This window comes from Prionailurus bengalensis, chromosome E4 (assembly GCF_016509475.1).
Source record: "Prionailurus bengalensis isolate Pbe53 chromosome E4, Fcat_Pben_1.1_paternal_pri, whole genome shotgun sequence".
In the NCBI taxonomy this organism is placed as follows: domain Eukaryota; kingdom Metazoa; phylum Chordata; class Mammalia; order Carnivora; family Felidae; genus Prionailurus; species Prionailurus bengalensis.
Genome location: NC_057360.1, coordinates 44,247,157 through 44,269,281, shown reverse-complemented (window position 1 = coordinate 44,269,281; position 22,125 = coordinate 44,247,157). Strand labels below are relative to the sequence as shown.

General features: G+C 53.4%; 2 protein-coding genes across 11 annotated transcripts in view; both read right to left on the bottom strand.

Annotated features, from left to right (window-relative positions):
• Positions 1-9,547, bottom strand: part of RASSF5 (Ras association domain family member 5) — a 67,038-nt gene extending 57,491 nt beyond the window's left edge. The window contains exon 1 of the mRNA XM_043568350.1: positions 8,979-9,547. Coding sequence (XP_043424285.1) covers positions 8,979-9,438 — 460 coding nt within the window. The 5' untranslated portion in view covers positions 9,439-9,547. The remainder of the gene's footprint in view (positions 1-8,978) is intronic.
• Positions 9,548-16,601: 7,054 nt separating this feature from the next.
• The window catches only part of IKBKE (inhibitor of nuclear factor kappa B kinase subunit epsilon), a 29,364-nt gene continuing 23,840 nt past the window's right edge, over positions 16,602-22,125 (bottom strand). For 8 of the 10 annotated variants that reach the window (XM_043569306.1, XM_043569309.1, XM_043569307.1 and 5 more), the window contains 4 exons: positions 21,675-21,771; positions 20,819-20,931; positions 20,551-20,622; positions 18,016-18,860 (listed from right to left, as the gene is read on the bottom strand). In XM_043569306.1, the coding sequence (XP_043425241.1) occupies positions 18,827-18,860; positions 20,551-20,622; positions 20,819-20,931; positions 21,675-21,771 (316 nt within the window). In that variant the 3' untranslated portion in view covers positions 18,016-18,826. Of the gene's footprint in view, positions 17,360-18,015; positions 18,861-20,550; positions 20,623-20,818; positions 20,932-21,674; positions 21,772-22,125 lie in introns of those variants that run through there. The other 2 variants (XR_006295518.1, XR_006295519.1) reach the window with 1 other exon arrangement.

Genomic DNA, 22,125 nt, shown 5'->3' with positions numbered 1-22,125 from the left:
GAGCTCTGTTATTCCTCATGCAACCACCAACCTGGATCTGCTCCTCTGTGCTGCAGTTTGCCCCCAGGTCACAAAGAATGCTGAGCGGTATCCTAGCCCAAGGCCATGTCCTCGGGCCCACTTAGAGAAGAAAATGTTGGTAGAACAAATCTTTCAAACAGGCCGTCCATCATCTGCCTTCCTCCTAGGAAATCTGGCTAGAAGGTCCTCATGTTAGATCACCCCTCACTATTGAGGACCTCAGTACTTGGTGCAGTAACAATAAAAACTTGTTTGTAAGCTTGACAATAAAAGCACATTGTTTATAAGTGATTCATTTAAGACAGAAATGCCCTAAATTGGCACCCTTTCTCAGGCCCAGACATTGGTTCTTTCTCCCTCATTCTTCCTCAGGGAGATGGGGCTGCCACTGGCCTTTTTTTTGTGCCCCCACCCCTCAGTTTATCCAGCAACTTCTGCACAGAAGAGGATGGCAAGTGAGTCCAGATCCTGAAACAACACTTGGGGCCACCAAGCAAGGGGGTCCGGAACTTCCGGCCGGGTGAGCCCAGGCTGGGGGGAGGGGAGGCCTTCCCATTCCAGCTCTCAGGGAAGGAAACATGTGTGCTAGAGAACTTCTAGTATGAGTCACAGGTAAGGGGGAAAACCCCTCCTGAATGCCCCCCTTGGGTGCAAGGATATACTGCTCTCACTTCTCCTTTCTCCTCATTGCAGAGCTGTTCTTTGACAGGTTAAGCCACTGGCGAGTTCTCTCTCAGCAAGAGAGAACTGGCAGACACTGAAGAAGGGGCCTTGAGAGGCTTTAGAATCTTCACTCCTGACCCTTTGAAAACTGGGTAGGAAGAAAAATGTAGGGGTATTTTAGGAGGAGAACTATCTAGGGGTGGGGAGATGTATGATGACTTCTTATAGCCCCCCAACATCTAAGCACCAACCAGATGACCTGCCTGCTGAGGAGAGAGTCCAGCCCAGGCCCAATGCAGTTTGAAGAGACAGGCTTCCCTATTTCAAGTGCCGGGGCTACGATATATTCTCACCTTGAAATGCCCTATTCATAGAGAGGTAACCCCAGATTGCTTTTGAAAATACACATCACCAGAATAGACGTTTACATACCGTGTGTTCAATCCTTTCTCTCAAAACTCAAGTTGCAGCTGGAATCTGTTGTTCCATTGAATAGTAAGGCATCTCTGAGGGTTTTTGTTTTCTTTTAAATCCTTTCCTCAGTTGCAGAAAGGACATAATTGTTTCAACAGAAACCACAAAACCTCCAGCTTCCATTCAATTTGAATGGAAAAAACAGCTTCCTCCAAGTCAGCAAGGAAAATAAGCAATGATACCCAAATGTAAGACTGATCTGGACAAACAGAGAGTCAGAGATGGGGTGAGAGTGAGGAGGTGGGGGTTCCCCAAATCTGCTCGTCCTCACGTGGTCACATTCCTGCCCGGGATGGAACCAGAGGTCTGTGAGGCAAACCTCGGTTCCTATCACAGCCCCTATGCAAACTTTCTTCATCCTAGCTGTCCCTTCTGAGGCTCAGCCTAACTTCGCTGTGGTTCCTGGTTAGCTCTGTGTCATGAACTGTGACCCTGGGTCATGGCAAGGAGGAGGCATGGAACAGGAAGAGACCTCCTACCTGCTTTTTCATGCCAACCCCCCTATATACTCCAAACACCAATGGGGTGGGGCAGGGCCAGAGAGAGACCCTTGTTTCTTTTATCTTGGGACTTAGAAAAACTTCACCTTTTGTTTAAAGATCTCATGATTTACACATGCTGAAGATCTACTTAGAAACCAAACTCTGGAAACAGGCCTAAGTGCAGCCAACTCTCAGTTATCCAGGTGCTGGCTGACTGTGCAGCTGTCACGTGGCTTACCCACCCTTGGCTCACCCCTTTTTTTTCCTCTGCACTTCTTTTTATGGACCTTTCAGCATCACTGACAGAAGGGAGGCAGACGAATGAGGAAGCTCAACTAACTCGCATGTTCAGGGACATTAGTTCATAAGGCAAAATGCTTGCTGGATTCTGGTGCTGATTTTGCCACTACTGACTCTTGCGGAGGTCATCTGCCTCCCTGAAGGCTGTGCCTTCTCACCTGTGAAGGGGCCATGGTCCCACCAGCCCTGCCCACCTCACAAGCCCAGGCACAAGAACAGGCTTCAGGTTCAGCCAGGTCATCTCTGAGATAAAAGTTCTCTCTGCCCCACACTTCTTGTTATTCTCAACTCTTGTCATTCCACGTAAATATTCCCATCCCACCAGGCTCATAGGACACCAATTTGCATCTATAGCAAACACAATGATAATTCTTTCCCAGAGCCAGCATCCAGTAAAAACAAAACATAACAAGATTAAAAAAAAAAATCAACAAAAGGAAAAAAAAACACAAAAGGATTAAAAAAAACAGGCAAAGAATATCATCCTTCTTTTAGGGCTGACTTTTAGATGCGATTTCTTTTTTCTTTTTTAAGTGTTTTTCTTTTAATGGCTCATTTATTTTTGAGAGAGAGAAAGAGCATGAGTGGGGGAGGGGCAGGGAGAAGAGACAGAGGATCCGAAACAGGCTCTGTGCTGACAGCAGAGAACCCGACGTGGGGCTCCAACTCACGAACTGTGAGATCATGACCTGAGCCCAAGTTGGATGTTCAACGAACTGGACCAGCCCGGTGGTGTGATTTCTTAAAGGTCCATGTAAGCCAAGTTTCCATTTTTCTAGCAGCATTAGCCAATAGCCACTGCAGATATCTGGGTAAGATCTGCCCTGCCCTGAAAATGTTTGTTCAAGAAACAAGGAGGGGGAGCAGAAGGTGGGGTGCAGGCCCTCCACTGCAGAGTAAACACGACCCAGCCCCTCTGTGGTCACAGGTGAGTGACGTACCCTGCTCCCTGCCTCCCAGTGACACATTGGAATGAACAGACTAGACTTTCCAACACCACCCTTCTTACAAACCCTCAGTACAATGTGAGCTGGGACTTTTCTCCCTGATGCCCTTAATGGGGCCAGAGCAGTAGGTGAGGGTAGGAAAATCCTGAAGAAAATCAGGGATGTGCTACAGAAACCAGGGGTTGCCAGACCCCTCAATCAGGACAGGACACTGTCCCCTGGGAGGCTGCACACATGGCTACCTTGCCAGGAGGGACCCCTGCTGGTCCTCTTCCTTCCCCTCCCAAAAGGGCAAAATGAGAACCCAGCATCACTGCCTTTTCTACAGGTGCATTTCTCAAGAACTTTCTCTATGCCAGGAACCACAGGCAGGCTAGAACACGCCCCACATGAACTTGTTGGCCACTTTGGCCACCATGCAGAGCTCCTGGGGTGCAGCGAGCTCTGCCCCTGTCTCCTCAGCATGGTGTGTGCAGTGCTTCAGAGAACTTCCAAGCATCACCTCCCCTGGTCTGAGTCAAGATAGTCTTGACCTTGGGGCGGGGCTCCCCATGACCACTGTTATTCCACTTAAACCAGTGTCCCCAAGGAAGAGAGCCTGCTGCCCTGCCTGACATCATCCCCTTGGCCTCCTTGCTCTTTCCCCAAAGTCTAAAAGCTGGCTCAGCTCCCCTCCCAACCCGGAGATCCTGCCCTGAACATGTGGACGGAAGCTTGCCAAATCCCTCGGAAAAAAAACCACAAGTGACTACATGCCCAGCCATCTACCGGGTCAGGGCTGGCCTTCCCAGCGCCAGCGCCTCTGGCACTTCCCGACCCAGACAGCAGGGAGCCGGAACCGTGCCGGGGTGGTGGGTGGCCTGGGGGATGGACAGCACTTGGCCACCGGCACAGCAGGTCTCCAAGTGAGAGGCAAGGCTGGCTGCTGACTGAAGCTCGGTCTGGGGGTGGGGGGTGGGGAGACATTCCATCTGCGTGCTCTGCGCACCCACAAATACTCACCTGCCCAAGATTATTCACCTTGTCATCTGAGGAATGCGAACAGGAAGAGCCTCTAATAAGGCCAGAGGTGTATTTACAGCTTCCTCACCAGCCTTAATAGTATCCTGGACTGAGCAAGAGTGGCTACCTGCTCTTTCCAGGGGGAAACTGAGGAATGGTATGGGGAGCCAGAGAGGGCTCCATGGAAGAGCCTTGGGGGGAGGGGGGGAGGATGCTGCTTCCGACACAGAAATGCTGGGCACGGCCAAAGGAGGGAAATGACCTGAGATGGCCTCCAAGGCCTTCAAGGTCTGTCATGTTCACCCCACCTGAGAGGTTCTAACCTTGTCCCGCCCCTAGCCAGGCAGACGATCGACGCCTCCCTGCCTATGTAAGACCTTGGCGGCAGCATCCCTGTGTGCTGACCTCAGGAAGCCATTCTGGGGATGAATATGGAAGCAAGCATGAAAACCCTTTGGGTTCTTCGTGGGAAAATCACGACTGGCCTGTGAAGAATCTTTCCTGTGCTCAGAGGTGGGCTGGGCCTAAGCCAGCTCTCTGTGGCTGAAGTCACTTCACCAGCCAGGCAGGACCCTTGGGGCCGAGCTGGGGGCTGTCTTTTCTCCGTCACTCAGGGCATGCCTGCCAGGCTTGACACAGGCTGAGTGACCGATAAACTTGGGAGGAAGAGAGAGGATCCCGGACCAAACCCTCAGCACTGACGGGAGATGTCAATTCACTTCCACCTAATAACTCCGCAGGATCAGCAGGCGAACACACACGTTCATTACCAAGTCTAATTAGGCTGGCAGACAAGTGGCATTAATCATTTTTGACTGTACCTGGGATTCAAGCCCCTTCCCTCCATAATCAGAAATTTTCATGCTCTGATGAAGAGGGGGGACAATTAAGCCCACATTTAATCCTTTCAATTTCATCTTTTGAGAAGACAGGAAGCAGGGAGGAGAGGAAACAGGATACAGCTTGGGGACCTCAGAAGCCTCCCTCGGAGCATTCCAGGTCTGTTCTCTGCCCCCAAACACACACACACACACACACACACACACACACACACACACACACACCACTAGGACCCAAAGAGAAGAGCCCAGTTAGAGCCAGCAGTGGGAGGAATCACAGGTGGGGGATTCTACTCTCTTTAACAACTCAACGTCCGTTTCTCTAACCTCCACAGCCAAACACGAGCCTAAATCAATGAAAACACTTCAAGCCACACACTTCAGTGCTGCTGGGTGTGCTGGACAAATAAAATACTTTCCAAGTGCCCAAGATTTCTAGGTCTGCTACAGGAAAACTCAGTGTCAATGTCCCAGTCACCCCTTTTACAAAGAATTCATGGTCAGAGAGGATTCCACACGATCCAGGGGCTGTCATGTGGGTGGTTCTAGTCTTTACAGAGAGGTGGGTTGAGCCCAGCCACTAGTGAAGTGACAAGACAGAGCTGGGAGGGCTGGACAAGGAGCCCTGTGCGATATCAGTCTCCCTCACCCCAGAAGGTCCCCTGCCCCTGAGGTCTCATGGCAAATGCTTCCTATTCACATCATAATTAAACATCTATCACAGAAGAGGGGTAAGACAATGAGCCCCAGGGCCCCCCTTTCAACCCTGTAATTCCAATCACTTAACAATTCATAGCTCTGAATGATGCTGCCTCCAAGGAAGACTCTAGACACCCACTAGCGTCATGCCCAAGCATCCCTCCTTGAGTGCTGAGCTGGTCTTAGGTTTCCCCATTTTCCATACTTTCCATAGTCCAGGATGGCTTCCATATCCACAAAACTAGATGAAAGGTAAAAGGCCAACTCTCTGTGCCTTCTACAGAAGACAGGGTCCATAACCTCTAAAGGACATTACCTGTTACCAAAGCCAAAGGGCAGCCAGTGAGTTTCTGGCTTGTTTGCTGTTGACACTGCCCTCCCAGAATGCTGGAAATGGATCCTCACCAGTGCCACTGTCCCCATCCTAAAACACACACATGCATTCACAAAATTCTCTCTGTCTCTCTTCCGATCCCCACTGGATTTCCTTCTCCATCTAACAAACATGATTTCTTTAATCCTGGAAATTAATATTAACTCTGAGTCTCCCTGTTGGCAAATCCAGCATTAACCAGAGTCAGTTATAGACCTAGATGTGGAAGTAGGAGTAAACTTAAGTTAGAGGGGCTTTCACTAAACAGACAGGCATGCACCTTTCTAAAAGTCTCCCTCAGGGGCACCTGGGTGGCACAGTCGGTTGAGAGTCAGACTTCGCTCAGGTCAAGATCTCGAGGTCCATGAGTTCGAGCCCCACATGGGGCTCCGTGCTGACAGCTCAGAGCTTGGAGCCTGCTTCAGATTCTGTGTCTCCCTTTCTCTCTGCCATTCTCCCTCCCTCTCTCTCTCTCTCAAAAATAAACATTAAAAATTTTTTTTACAGTCTCCCTTATTAAAAGCCCATTTTGCCAACACCCATCGCCAGCCTCCTGCCCAGACAGATGTCATTTGCATACCACTGCCCTTTTGCTTACTTCCAAGAGCAGAGAGATTTAAGAGTAAAAACAAGCCACCACCTTCATCAACTGCTACTTACTGAGGCTGCTCTGTGCCTGGAACTTTGTTGGAGGCAAGTGATATAAAGACAAGGCACCAGTGTCTTGACGCTCCCTAAGCCACTGGCATTCAGTGAGGATGAAGATGTTCCACAACCGCGGCAGGGGCAGAAAGGGCCTTTCTAGAGGGAATTAATACTTGCACTTCTTGGGATGCTCATGGCCCTCGCTTCCCCACTTAGCTCAGCCAGGCAGGGTTTGAAAACTGTACTCACTGCTTGGAAAGGTGATCTTAAGAGGTGTCATGAGCCCAGACATATTGTTACAGCTGTTGGATTCATATTGCACTAAACGTTCATAATGCCTTTTGCAGGGCACTGTGCTAAGCGCTTTACATATATTAATTCATTTAATTCTCATATTAACACAATGAATTAGGTATGTCATTATCCCTGTTTTTTAAAACAAGGAAGCAGAGCACAGAGATGCCCAGACTCACACAGAGATTAAGTGGGAGAGTAAAGATTCAAACTCAGTTCTTCTGGTTTCAGTCTGTCCTTTTAATCACTGCATGGTACTACCTTTGTAAAGCCATATTTTTGAGCCTCACTTTTCAAAACAAAGATAAAACAAACCAACCCCATCATGGAATTAGATCTTCAACTGTAAGAAAGATGCTCCGTGAGTTTGGCCAGCTGTGTCTTCACCTGCCAGAGCTCATTTGCACATCAGAACATTTCTCAACTGTTCCCATCAAGCCACAGGTCCACAACCAGTTAAATATTAATAATGACAAACAGAGACTCCGCTCATTAGTCCCGTGATTCCAGCTCTGCCCCCTCTCTGGTGCTCAGACACCTCTAGTTGATACAGTCCCCAAATGTCTTAGTACAAAGTAGAATTCCAATAAAGCAGATTTCCCAGGGTCCCAGCACAACTAAATCCATGACAGTGAGAATACTGCCTCTCTCTGCGTTTATAGAATTGATGGACACGGTAAGGTACCCTAGGACCCTCGAGAGGGCAAAAGTTGCCGACACATCCACGGGCAAGTTGCATTTGATTCTCCTGGAAAGCCAGGGACATTTACCAAGTGACAGCAGCCCTCCACCCACAATACACCCCTCTATAAATTTTGCTCTTTCCTTTTGTATCAGCACCTAAATTGTGAGTTCTGGTGGTGGAGGGAGCAACACCGACTTTCCCCTCCGATCCTTCCCTCCCACTTGACCCTGGCTTAGAATATGAGCTTTCCTTCCCTAAAGCCAGCTGCAGTAAGAGGCACAGGGTACAGCCTCTGCTGGGAACTGCAGAGAGAGGCGAGGGAGGGTTTTCCTGATGCAGAAGTAGCTGCTGCCTGGCCAGTGCTGCAGCGGGATGGGAGACAGGGGCCTGCTGTCATGGTGGAAGGGCCTTTGCTGAAAAGATGCAAACCACAACTCATTTCCAGACATGCTTGCTAGGGGTTGTGCCATGTTCTGTGCTTTGTACTTCAGATATTTAAACTATCTCTATAAATGCACAGACCCATGGATATGGACATCTTCCACCAAACATGGCAACTTCAAATATGGGGGTGGGGAGAGGACACCCCTTAAAGAAATACACACACCTAACTGTAGGAAGAGAAAAATAATACGCCCCCTGCCCCCCGCCCCTGCCAAGAAGACTGCAAATTTGCTCAGAAAGTCTACAACACTGGGTGTCCAGTGATCCACAGGCAGGCTTTTTTGAAGAGTGTGGCTCAGAAGAAGCCTGGAGGGGCCTGAGAGCTCCGAGGAGGAAAGTACTGGGCAGGGAGTTGGGGAATTTTAGAGCCTGGTGACTGGGGCAGTAACCGAAGAGTTGAGGGGGGAGGAGGAGGGGAGGGGGAGGCAGTGGCAGGACACAGCCAAACATTAGAGCAGAGTCCAAAGGTTTGAGGGGCCAGAGGTGGAAGGCAAGAGGGGGCACAGGTCCAGGGTAACCTCAGGTTCGCTTCAACCTCACAGTCCATTTCCATCCAAAGCCTAACCAGGTCTCTTCCCTGTTCCTGCAATGCTCCCTGAAGGAGAGGTGTGCCATAGGCGGACATGTACCATGGGCCTGTACCACAGGCGACAAACCAGCCATTTCCCCATTAACCCTAATAAGCATGGGTCTAAGGGCCATCTCAATACCGGTCTCACAACCCTCTGTCAAGAACTTACAGCAAAAGCAAGAAGGTGCGTGAGATACAACGGAATGACCTTGCCGGCGTGGCCATCATCCGCAACCTGTGTGTGTGTGTGTGTGTGTGTGTGTGTGTGTGTGTGTGTGTGTGTGTGTGGCGGGGCGAAGTGTGTACCTGTCAGGGACAGAGCTATTTGTTAAATACCGCATCACCATACCTGGGCAGTAGGCAGTCACTAAAGCATACCGGGCAGGGGACTAAGAAGCAGAGTCTCCCGGACGCGTCTCCCTTAGTCAAAGTGGAGAAGGTCAATGGCCCTGTCTCCTGCCCCAGCCCCCTCGCAGTTCCCCGCCCGCGGACTGCGGTCTTCCCGCGCGCCCCTCCCCTGCCATGCCCTCAACACTCACTAGCGCAGCGCAACGCCTGCCGCAGCACCTCTCGTCCGCACAGGTCACACCAGCCCCGGCCGCTCCGCAGCGCCAGTTCGGCGAAGCGGTGCCCCTCGCCTCGCTCCACCGGAACGCGAGGATCCTGCGGCTGCTCGAAGATGCTCCGTACGTCGCGGGGCCGGGGCGCCCCAGGCCGCCGCCGCAGCCTCTGCTGCAGACCAGGCCGGAGAGGGCGAGCGGGTCGGGAGGCCCGAGGTTGGGGCTCCGGGTCCCCCCGGGCAGCCCTCCGGGCGCCGCGCCCCTCGTGCGCCCCGCGCGCAGTGGAGAGGGGAGCGGGGGCGCAGCGGCGAGAGGAGCGGCCGGGGGGCGGCGGCTGCGGCGGCTCGTGGCCGCTCAGACTCTGCAGGTAGCGCGGCGGTTCTGGGTCCAAGAGCAGCGGGTAGGGACGCTGCCCGATGGCCGGGGACGCCATGGCCATGCCGGGCCAACGGCGGCGGTTCGCGGCGGTGGCGCTGCTCCCGAGTCAGCCTCGAGAGAAGGGCGGCCCCACACGAGCGCGCCTTTAAAGGGACCGCAGCCTGCAGGGCGGGGCGGAGGCGGGGAGACTCGCGCGAGGCAGGAAGGACGCCCCAGGGATCCGCCGACCCGCCGAGCGGCTGGGGGCGCGGGAGCGAGCGCGGATTTAGGCGCGTCTTCGGCAAGCGGACGGGACCGCCGGGGCAGCTAAGAGGCGTTGCTGGGCGGGCCGTCTGCCCTCAGCCCTGCCTCCTTCCCTCTCCCATCACGGCCCCCCCAAACCAGATACCCCCCATAACCGCACCCCAACACGCCCCGGTGAGGGAGCAGGCGGCCAGGAAGGGCTTGGGAACTAGCTGCGGGTGGGTCTGTGAATAGGTCCCGAGGCCCGTGTCCGCGCGCCACCCTCCGGCTTTTCCCGCCCACGGGAGAGTGTGCGCCTCGGCGCCCCTCGCCGCACCCCCCCCCTACCCCGGGCCACCCTGCCCCGCGTGGGTCGGGAATGCGCCGTCGGCGCTTGCGCTCCCGCAGCGGCTCCGAGTCCGGTGACGCCGAGGCACGCGCGGCTGCAGACGCTTCCGATGCTGACCGCGGGAAGCCGCCTACTCGGCGGCCGAGGCTGTCCGCGTGCGACTTTCACTCTCGCTGGATTTCCCCTCCGTCGGCAGCCCTGCCTGGTAGGATATTCCTTTCCCGGAAGACTGGGGTTATGATCCGGGGCCCTGGATCGCCCGGACTTGGGAGAGCTTATCTTCCTAAGACAAAACCTCCTCCTCCCACAGCTGCTCTAGTAACTCCTGTGGAAACATCAGCCCCTCCAAAAGCCCTACTTCGTATTAGTGATGGACGGCTCACTTGTGGGACCCGGAGAGTCCTTTTGTGCTGGCGCCAGACCAGGCTTCATAACCTCCTCTGTCCCTTCCATTTGAACGCTCCGATTTCACCGTCTTCAAAGTCTTAATACTTTTTGAGCAAGGGCCCGGCAGTTTCTTTTTACGCTAGGTCCCACAAATTACGTATCCTGTCCTGATCGTCTCTCGCGGGCGGGAACAGGACTGCTGATCTTTGAACCCGCCAGCTGCACGACCCCGGGCCCTCTCCAGCCTCTGTACTTTTGTTTGTTTATTTATTTATTTATTTATTTATTTATTACCCGTAAATTAGTCTGGGAGTGGGAAGACAGGTAAATGCTTTTGCGATCCATGGCTCTGATGCGGTGACCACTGCCTGTCCTTTTAAAACTTGGGGTTCAGTTTGGTTGATTTAGCAGAGGTCACCAGCAACCGACTTTGCAAATAGTCTAAATTCCTAAAGACCTCAGACTTGTTCTTCCCAAGCCAGAGATGGGACTCCCCCTAGTGTCTGATAGGGGAATCTTCACTTTTGCTTTTAGTTTCCCTTTGAAGGTAATTTTTAGGTAATTCCTAAAATTTCAGGAGTCTAGCAGCCAGGGAATTCCCAGCCTGCCTTGACCCATGACAGGAGAGAGGAGAGAGAGGAGAGGAGAGAATGTGCACCATCCGCTCCCCTCTCCCACCTCTCCCCTCCCCTGTCTGAACCTTGCTTTCTCTACCTTCAGTGCTTTTCAAACTTTGGTGTGCATCACAATTACTTGGAGGGCTTGTTAAATCACAGATTACTGGGCTCCACCCCCAGAGTTTCTGATCAGTATGAGTTTAGGGCTGAGGTGTGAGATTTTGCCTTTTTTAATTTTAATTATTTTTTGAGAGAGAGAGAGTGTGTGTGCAGGGAAGGGAGAGAGAGAATCCCAAGCAGATTCCACACTGTCAGTGCAGAGCCCGATGCAGGGCTTGAACTGTGAGATCATGACCTGAGCCAGAACCAAGAGTTGGACACTCAACTGACTGGGCTACCCAGGCGCCCTGAGATTTTGCGTTTTTAACAAATCCCTAGGTGGTGTAGCTGCCGGTGGTCCAAGGACTCCAGTACTCTAGATCCAAGGTGCTGATAAGGTGGGCTTCCCTGTTCTTTTCCCCACAGGGCAGGTGAACTTCAGTGGACACAACTGAGAAAAACTCCATAGGCGGGGGCGGCAGGAGGGCTATCCCTGAATGCTTTCTGCTGAATATTTGCAAAGAAAAGTACAATTTGCCTTTTTGGTCTCTTTCTCCCCCTTCTCCCACTTTTTCTGCAAATAGTTTTCTCAGAGTTGTTGCAGAAACCTGTATTGCATGTAAATATCTGCTCATATCCACCCTTTGTTATCCATCCATCTCCACGGACTTGAGAGTTGTTGGAGGAGATCACTGTCTCCCAGGAGGCAGTGAGCTGGGTGAGGTCCAGGGCGTGCACCCAGCTTGAGCTCTGGTTGACAGCTTGCTGTGGCAAGAAGGGACCTGGTAATGAGTACATCATTTGGAAGGCCAGTTCTGAAATGCCGCTTGTGAAATAATTGCCAACAGTCACCATCTCTGCCCTCCATTGCACTCCCCACCCCCTTTCCAGGCATGGGTTTGGGCAGCTCGTCCCAGATCCCCTGGATGGAGAGGCTCATGGGATGGGTGTCTAGAATCACCGGACATAAACCCCTTCCCAGTTGCCTGAGCTGCGCACAAAAATGATCTGGGCTTCCTTTCCTGATGCAGCTCTGATTTGGAAGAATGGTGGTGACTGCTCTCAGCCCTGAATGGGGGAGGTGGTTGTGCAGGGCCAGAGCCCTGCATTTGGCTTCTGGGATGGGAACGGAGATGAAAACGGAGATAACGTAACCTCATGTAATCAACCCAAAAAGTTTATCAAGTTTATCTTAAGGTTCATCTCCCTGTGCCAAGAATTGAGGCTGGGAGAAATAGTTGCCTCCCCAGAGCCCCAGCTGGAGGCTCCCTGGCTGGGACTCGCCTCCTCTGATGCCATCTTGCCCAGCCCAGCCCGTCCCACAACTCCCTCTCTCTCTCTCTCTCTCTCTCTCTCACACACACACACACACACACACAAGTCAGTCCTCCTTCCCCAGGGAGGAAGTACTAAATAAACTCTAGTCTCGTTGTAGGGTCAGGACCATGACCGATGTACTGTAGTGGCTGATGCTTGAGGTTCAGAACTGTTTGGACCGGTCTTTGGTCATGCCAGCTACCCGGGTAGGACCACAGCATCTTCTGAGACACCTCCCCTGGGAGTTTTTCCCATGTTAGCAGATCCTCTTGTCTCAGAGCCATTGACTTTTTTCTGTTTGTGACTCACCCCCAGAAGAGTAGGTGTGCTGTTTTTATTTTTGACCAAGGGGAAGGATCCTGACAGTAGCTCAAGTATGTGGTCAGTGTGTGAAGTCACTGCGGAGGTGGTCAGAGAGTGTGCTGGCTCCCCCATTGGGTGAATTGCTTCAGGGCTGTCCTCCCAACCCTCTACCAAGTTTCTTAGTAGGAAGGAAAGGGGAAGAACAGGATGGGTCCTGACTTTCTGAAGGGGAAGTTTTTGGTTTTGTGTGGCTTTGAAGCATTTGAAGTCGCTGAAATCCCCGAAGCATTGAGGGGACCTCCCAGTGATTCTGACAGTACAACTGTTTGCACAGCCTCGCCGGACCAGTCAGGACAGGTTACGTTATGCTGCAGTAATAAACATCCTGCAAATCTCGGTGCCTTTAAACCAGAAACTTCTCTCTCATATTACATGCCCTTTGCTGGTTGGCATGGAGAGTCTGTTCTTCAAAGCCACTCGGGGACCCAGGCTGATGGATCCCAGCCACCACATCTGATGTTGCCAGTCACCATGCCAGAGGGAAACCAAGAGAGCCTGGAAGTTCCTACATATCCAGACCATCCTACACAGTGGGAGCAGGAGGTGCAATCCTATCATGTGCTCAGAATGGGGAAGGCGGCACCTGGATGGCTCAGTCGGTTGGGCATCAACTCTTGATTTTGGCTCAGGTCATTATCTCAGTGTTGTGGGATCAAGCTTGGCGCTGAGCATGGAGCCTGCTTAAGACCCCCCCGCCTCTCCTTCTGCCCCTCTCCCCTGCTTGCACTCTCTTTCTCTCTCTAAAATTAAAATATATATATATATATATTTTTTTAATGAAATGAACTCAATTGTCAGCTACCAACTCATTTCTTAACAACCTTTAAGCCATGGTCCCTGCACCCAGGGAGGAGAGACAAAGAACTACCTGGCCCAGGGAGAATAGAAGGCACCCAGTGACCTGCTGGGCGGGATAGATGTGACAGTGGTGTTGGGAACTCTATTTAAGACTCAGGAACTCCTCCAAAGTTGGTGGTCACTGGGGTGGATTTCTTGCCTCCATGACCAGGGCTGAAGGCTAGGAGGATGTCTTCCCCACTTCAGGAGGATGGGCTTTCTTTGTGTCACCAACCCCCAGTGCTCCCACAGGGATCATCTGGGTCCTTGACAATACTTGGGACAAGAGGGCAAACCAGGGTTCGAAGGTGAGCAAGGATCTGAGGGCTCCTGGAAAGGTGTCACCCTGTAGGGTGGGGTGGTGGGTGGGGCTTGTTTGCCAACGGTTTAGTGATGCCTCCTCGGTCTGCATCTCAATTATGGGATTTTTCCATCCAAGTTACTCCACCAGGCTTATGATAAGACTGGTGTGTGTGTGTGTGTGTGTGTGTGTGTGTGTATGTTTCTTCTTTCTGTGTTGGAAAAACTCAGATATTCCAGGCAGATCTGTCTGCAGCTTCTCCCCCTCAGCCAGAGAGGAGGCTCCAAGCCACAGCCACTTATATTCCAGCACGAAGTCAGTTCTGGGCCCATTGCTGTGGCAGGAAGCCAGGGACGAAGATTGTGACAGACCAGCACAAGCACAGTGGCCGGGATGGTTTTCCCGGCTCTTTCTGCTCCCACCCAACCCACCACATATGCGCGCGCGCGCGCACACACGGGGGCACACACACACACACACACACACACACACAATTGTCTCTTCTGGGTCTCGGTCCTCTCATTTCTGTTCCCCCTCCGCCCTCCTTCTCCATTACCCTTTGCCTGTCCATCTCTTTATCACTCCCTTCCTCTCTCTCCTGCCTCCCACCCTCTCTCCTGTCCTTACTCCCATCTCTTGTCTCCCCCACACACCCCTGTCTCTCTACAGAGGGCACTGGGAAAGGGCCCAGCTGCTTGAAGTAACTGCTATTACTCAGAGCTTCCAAGGGAAATAGTCTGAAGCTCCTTCAGGCCATCCTGGCCCATTCCTTACCACCTCCCGTTGGCATCACTTGGCTAAGGATTCTCTGTGAGATGAAGGGAAAAGAAGCCAGGATTCCACCTTTTACAAAATCACTGAAGCAGCCTGGAAGTAACTCCCAAATGACTAATTGTAGCAGAGGCTCCCCCTGCTGAAGTGAGATAGGCCTGAGAAAGCAAACGGTGGGTGCAGTGGGAGAGTGGCCAGGTCCTTGTGGGGATCTGTCCTGTCCCCTAGCCTAGCCTCCCTGACCTCAGCTGTCAGGGTGGGGGGGCGGTGCTTGGTCAGGCGTATACTGCCCACTGCCCGTTGGCCTGTGCTGGGGCGTTCACATGTCCTCTGCAGGTCGTTTGCAAACTCTGCCTCAGTGTTCTCAAACTTTAGCTTAAGAATCACCAGGAAAGGGGCACCTGCGTGGCTCAGTTGGTTAAGCATCCGACTTCAGCTCAGGTCATGATCTCATGATCCATGAGTTTGAGCCCCACCTGGGGCTTTGTGCTGACAGCCCAGAGCCTGGAGCCTGCTTCCGATTCTGTGTCTCCCTCTCTCTCTGCCCCTCCCCCGCTCATGATGTCTCAAAAATAAATAAAAACATTTTTTAAAAATTAAAAAAAAAAAAAAGAATTGCCAGGGAAGCTCATCCACATTGCAGGTTCCTGGGCTACACCCTTACTGATTGGAATCATGTGGGTGGGGTCCCAGAATCTGTTTTGAACCCAGACACCAGCCTATAAAGAGGAAATTGAGCAGATTCTAAAACACAGAGACTACAGGCCTGTAGCTCTGGGCATTGAAAGAGGCACCAGGCCCTCCAGAGTGGGCTGCACTAACCGCATGGGGAGCCCAGATGTGCCCCCACATCCTCCTAGTTAGGCCCACTTTTAACATGGACTAGCCTATTTTAAGAGGATGCTCGCCATAAATCTGAATGCCATGTGGATTCTTTCCAGATATTTGTGACCGCACTGAGCCACTGACTGAACTTATCTGACACGAGAGCTTCTATTTCTTTTTTTCTTAAGTCTATTTATTTATTTTGAGAGAGAGAGAGAGAAAGAGAGAGAGAGAGAATGTGAGTGCGCACACAAGCGGGGAAGGGGCAGAGAGAAGGAAAGACAGAATCCCAAGCAGGCTCCACGCCATCGGGACAGACCCTGATGTGGGGCTTGAACTCATGCACCATCAGATCATGACCTGAGCAGAGATCACGAGTCAGATGCTTCGCTGACTAAGCCGCCCAGGCGCCCCAAGAGCATCTGTTTCTTGATCTACCCTGCACAACATCTTCACAGCCAAGGGAGGGGCAGGGGGGTGTGCAGAGAATTAACATTGTGTTTCAGGCACTTTGTGGACATATCTGATCTATTCCTACCTGTAACTTTGAAAGATGTCATCACCACTTTACAAATGAGACCGGGGCACGGTGTTTCAATACACCCTCCACAGTGACACCAAAGAGTCATATCTTTAAAATACCAGTTGGCCTTGGCTTTAAACCTGTTTCTATGCTTCCCTGAGGTAAAGCTCAAATTCCCTAGTGTGGCCTACAGGACCTTTTGGGTCTGGCTGCCCTCTTTCCTCAACACTGACTTCCCACTTCAGCTTACTCCACAGTGACACACATTCTTACAGTTCTTTCCATGCCGTGGCTGTGCTGTTCCCACTGCCAGGGACGCCTGTCATGCCTTCTTTGCTAGGTAACTCCACTCACCTGCCAAGACCTCACCGGAGTCCACTGCCGCCTGAGTCCTTCCCTGACCTAACCACGGTCCCCTGTGATGATGGTGACGTAATGCCACACTTGAGCTGTGTGTTCCTACTCTCCTCATGACACTGAGATGCCTCCCCCATCAAGGTGAACTCCTCCGGGAGCAGGTGAGGCATCGTAGTCACCTGTGTGGTTTTGGTACCCATAACCGGGCCTGGCACAGTACGGGGTGTTGGGTTCATGCCTGAGGAACTGAGTGGGCTCATTTTAAGTGTCGTGTTAGGAATCACTACAGAGGACTGAAAGGGGAGTTTAAGAGGTCTTCAGACACCTGAGGATCTTACACCGTTCTGAATCTGGGCCTTGGTCCAGTTCCTCGCACAGAATCAGAAGCTCTGCAGGAGTTTAAATCGGGGGAGGCGTCCACGTCCCAGCACAGGAACAGACTGGAGCCTTTGAGCATGTCCTCTGCTGGGCTCTGCTCATGAGATCACAGAGCCTGGATCATATCATGTCTCAAAAATCCACACTTGGCTTTCAGGGATCCCCTGGCTCTTCTGCTGAGCTCCACCAAGCATATGTGATCCAGAGGCAGCCACAGCTGCCAGGGAAAATCCATGCTGGGACTTCCCTACAAGGCCATTGATGAGCCAGAAGTGTCAGCCTGAACTTCACGCAGGCAGAGCAGACCAGGCGTGCCCAGGGCCCAGGGCCGTGGAGAGGCAGCAGCTGGTTCCAGGGGCCCCAGACTCTGAGCCCATTGGGTATAGATGACCCCATGGACGCCACCCCCCCAAATGGCATATGTGAAGCCACTTAGGCCTGATGCAAGCAGCCCCTCGGTGCCCCTCCCCTGGGTCTTTAGAGGGTGCTGGTCTTTTCCATAGAGAAGCAGCATGGACGGTATCAGAATGCAGGACCCAGGTCTCCTCACTTCTGCCCTGCTGGGTCATTAGGCAGGGTAGCCTCTGAGGACATGGAGGTTTCGTGAAGACGGGCAGGAAAGATTTCTGGGGTGATCTAGAGTCAAGCATAGTGTTGTTTTCATGCTTCATGCACAAATGGAGCCTCCCACGCATCTCCCTCCCCTCATGGGGCTACTTGACTGCGTTCTCCCCCACCCCCTGGGCTACGTGGGTAGCCGAGTTCTGCTTAAGGGAAGGCTGGATGTAGTGCGGGGAAAGACTGCGTTTGTACAAGTCTGAGTGCCCAGGCACCATTCTAGCTTCTAGGCAAAATGAGGGAATACTCAAAATGGTCCACAGTAGTGCTTAAGCTCGATATTTAGGACACAGTCTAGGTTTTGAACAGTGGTGGGGAATGGGGGTGGGGGAGGAGTAGGCACTTAGATGGTGGATTTGAGTTGGTGGGGGAGAGAGATCTCCTTTCTCCCCAAGTCGCAGGCCCCCTATAAGTCTCCCCCAAATGACTGGGGGCACGAGAAGGAATGGGCAGGCAAGCCCTCCCAGCAGGATGCCATCTTCCTCGGACTTTTCCCTAAAATTAGGGCCCATTTAGGGGAAAGGCAGGGATCAGGAAGTGACCAGTCCCGCCTCCATTTCCCAGTCCTTGTCCTCACAGATCCCCACCCACCGCCTGCTGGGATGTCAAGCACACACATAGCCAAGAGCCTTCCCCTGCCTCACAGACACAGCCCAGCGAGAGCCACTCAGAAGTAGAGAAAAAGAAGGCCACGCCACATTTATTCCACTTCTTCAAGGTGCAGGCCTCTTATCTCCTTTGGGCACTGGGCTTACGGGCCTGTGCTCACTGTTGACAGTGGCTGGCTGCGTCTCCCAGAGCCCGGCAGTGCCTCGGGCAGAATGAGGAGGGCAAGGGTCCCCGGGGACCTAGCACCTGGCCTTGACCACCCATTCTCTCAACCCTGCCAGGCTCTGCCAGACCAAGAGTAGAGGCAAAATCAGGCTCTGGAATGCCTGGGGCTGAGGGTGGGGAGCCCCAGAAATCGTAGGAGAGGGGAGGGTTGTATGTTCCCTGGGAAACCCCTTAAGAGGAAGGAAGACTGAAATTAGGTCGCTTGACCTAGCATCCTAGGGGAACCCCTGGAGGCCTCCTCTTCTGTTCCCTGAGAAGTGAAGCCCCGTAAACCAGAAGAGGTGGGTGGGCAGATCGATGGGAGTGATCTGAGTCTCTTCTCCCCCAAGGCGGCCTGCCAGCTTTAGCCACACAGGCCCGGGAGACGGAGGAGCCGTACCTGAGCCTGTGTGAGAGAGACACAAAGTTCAGCCCAGGCAGTGGGGCCTGTCGGAGATGGCCTGGCACCCCAGGTCCTACTGTGCTGCTTCCGGCAGAGAGGCAGTGGAAGGTAATGCTGGTGACATCTCCCAGCTGTTGGCCGGGAGAGAGGTAGGCTGATGAGATGGGACCAGACATCATCCTGTGTTAGGTCCCGCACTGCAGGCAGGAGAGCGGGCTTTGAATGATTCTAATGCTTCAGGATGTCGTGCACCCCATGGAGCTCGGACCTCAGGAGTCAGGGGCCGACGGGGGCCTACTTAACCTGTAAGGAAAGCTACCAGTTAGCTTCCCCCACCTAGGCAGAGAAGCCTGCAGCCCGTAACCCGGGACCCAACACACCCAACTTTCAGGAACACCCAGCCATTTTATCCTGAGCTGTCCCCTCGTCGTGTCTTTGACCCCCAACTCTGGTCCTCATCCCTGACTACACTTTAGAATCCCCTGGGGAGTTTATAAAATCCCCAGCCTCCTGCGGCACCAGAGTCTCTGGAGGCAAGACCTGGGAGCCACTCTCTTCAAAGCTCCCCTGGTGAATCCAGTGTGGCCAAAGGTCAGGAGCAGCTGAGGTGGGGAGAGGAATTCAAGTTGTTTCTGTAGGCTCTTTGGCTACAGCTCTGAATAAGGAAGTGAAAATTCACTAAAGTTTTGAGTTATCTGTAAATAAACTCCATATCACAGCAAGAAAAATTTATGTCAGCACTAAAATTGGAACTTCCTGCCCACGAGGGCCGCTTGGGAAAGAATTCCGCCCCCCCCCCCCCCACAGGGGTTTAAGAGGATGGATTCTCCCCTCGCTGGGATGGGTCAGGGAGGAGCTCCCTCCTCAGCCCAAGGACCCTGAAAGTCGGGAAAGCCGCAAGCTCTGCTCCTGGCTCCCCAGCTCCCAACACTTGCCATTTAGTGAGCCCTTTCCTCTGTGCCCCCCCTCCCCAGCACATGGTGTCTCTCATCCTGCTTAGGCCACCACCAGGGAGGGGCACCATTCATTCCTATTTCACAGGGGAGGGAACCGAAGCTGAAAGCAGGACAAATCTCCCAGGTTCATGCACTTTGTACAGAGCAGTCAGGAGTCAGGTCCTGTTGGAATTTCTGCAGATTCTTTCCGCTGCGCCCCAGTTGTCCCGTGGGGAAGCGACAGACTAGGCTGATGGGAAGGGTGTGGGGTGTGCGCGCACATGCACAAGTGTGTATGTATATAAACAGGCACTCTGACCTTCAGGGCAAGGACCATCCTCGATGCCGAGATTAGGTCCCCCTTTCTCCTTGGTATTAAAAATGTGCTTTATACAAGCAGGACTACTAGATGGCAGGGCTTTTTCCCTTTCAAATGTGCTTACTTGGATATGTGAGAAGTTGGTCAGTCTGTTATTCCCCAGCTCTCTTTTGTGAATGTCACTGGTGCAAAAAATCCAAAAGTCTGAGCCCTGCTGCACCCCCTGTGGTTCACCTTGCCCCCCACCCTGGGGAGGGGACCCTAACAGGAGGTGATCCAGAGTCTCTGAGGCTGGGCCCGCAGCCTGGCGGCCCTGGGAACATGTGCACAAAGACGGAGCCCGACAGGGCCGGAGAAAGGCCTCGGGAAGTTAACCCACGTTCTGTGCTGCGGTTTCCTGGTGTGGGACATGGACAGCAGGGCTCTATGGATGGTTGCGGAGGCTGAAGGGCTCGGTCTGGGGCAGGCATCAGGCAGAGTCCACATTCTCAGGGAGCAGGATGTGGCCACAAACCCACGTGCTTCCAAGTCCCCCTGTCTGACTTGATTGAGGCTCACGTCCTCAAGACTCTAGTGAAAGCCTACACCTCACAAAGATGGCGACCCACCTAAGGACAAGGCCAAAGCTCCGACGTGACTGGAAAAGGGACACCTGTCATCAAACCTGCATGGGCAGGCACAAGGACCCAAGGGTGGCTTGAGGAGCCGCCCGTCCCCACACACAGTGGGAGCTCCTTACCCTTCAATGATGCGGTTGTTGTCCTGAAGGTCGAAGGCCAGCAGCTTCACCTCCTCGCAGAGCTCCTGCATGCTGTCCAAGGCAGAGGCCAGAGAGGTGGCTGTGGCTGAGGCCCAGCTGCCCGCCTGACCCCTTCCCCAGGAAGCCCGCCACCCAGACTCTCTTGATTCCTGCCTCCCAGGATCCCCTCGGGCTCTCACCTCTGCACCCTCCCCCTGCCCTGCTATTCCCTTCCACACACACTTCCCCTCTTCTCTCCAGCACTTACTGCAGAACCAGGTCTGTCAGTGCAGGGCTGGGGTGGGGAGCTGTGGGGGGTGCTGAGACCTGAGCCCCCATTGTTCTGTCCTGAAGGAGCTGGTGAGATAACTGGTCAAGGATCTGAAGGGAAAGCCACACTTTAGTCAGGAGGGGGGACAAGCAGGTGTGTTTCTTTGTAAGGGAGGTGTGAGGAAGGGTAAGAAAAGGGTGACAAAATGGCTCCCAGCCTGCATCCCTGGGGCACCCAGAATGCCCAAGCCTTTCCCACAAGCTCCTGCTTCCCACCCTGGGAGCACGGCTGACACAGCCACCCTCCCTCGACTGTGCTTGGATTTAACGGTCCAGACTGTCCAGTTCTCCTCTGGGTCCAGCCCACAACGCCACGGCCCAGCCCAAGCCAGGAGCTCCAGAGAAGGGGCAGGGCAGCCCAGCCAGCCTCTGAAGGGATGAGGCTGGCTACAGGTGCCACGGGCTGGGGACCAGAGAAGCAGACTTCCCAGAGCTGCCTGTGTGGGGCTCTCTTCCCAAAGAGCAGACTAAAAGACCACAGAGAGTTCACGTGGCCTCTCTCAGGAGTAGCCTGGACACTTCCTGGCTCCACGGGGCCCGAGGAAGATGTCCCAGAGTTCTGGAAGCTGTCTGTGCAGTGACCTTCAGTCTCAGATCACCAGGAAGTGCCTTCCCTTCCCTCTGTCCCCGCCTCAGGGCACATTTGTATGTTAGAGACCTCCAACCCCACAAAGTGCTTGGGCTTGGTTGAAGGCAGCCCTGCCCAAAGGCAGGGGAATGGCCCCGTGGCCCCAGGGTGCCTGATTGACCTGGCTTCCTCTAGGCAGCCCCGGTGCCCCCTGAAGATCTCGCACCTTGCTGAGGCTCTCCTGGGCTCCCTGGGCTTCTGTGTTAAAGGCAGCCACAGAACAGCTGACCATACGCAAGTGGATCCTGGTCTCGTGCACCTCCCTGGAGACAGCAGGTAAGAAATCAGAGCTGGGTTTGCTCGTTCTGACAGGGGCCCATCCAGCCGCCCTTCGGGTCACCACGCAGACACGGGGAGAGGCTTTCCAGACAGCGGAGGATGGAGATGATGGGTCCTGGCATCTGCCCCCCTCACTGCCTCTTGCCAGGTGCGCCCTCACCTCTCACGGAGGGCACTTCTGACTGAGACTGTTGAGGGTCCGAGCAGAACCACGGCGGGAATGCACAACCACATGTGGCTGCGCCCACCACACATGCCAGTGAGGACGAGCTCGGGGCCAGGTCAGGCTCCAGACAGACAGAGGAAGCCCACCCCAGGGCACTTGCTATGGGAACGGC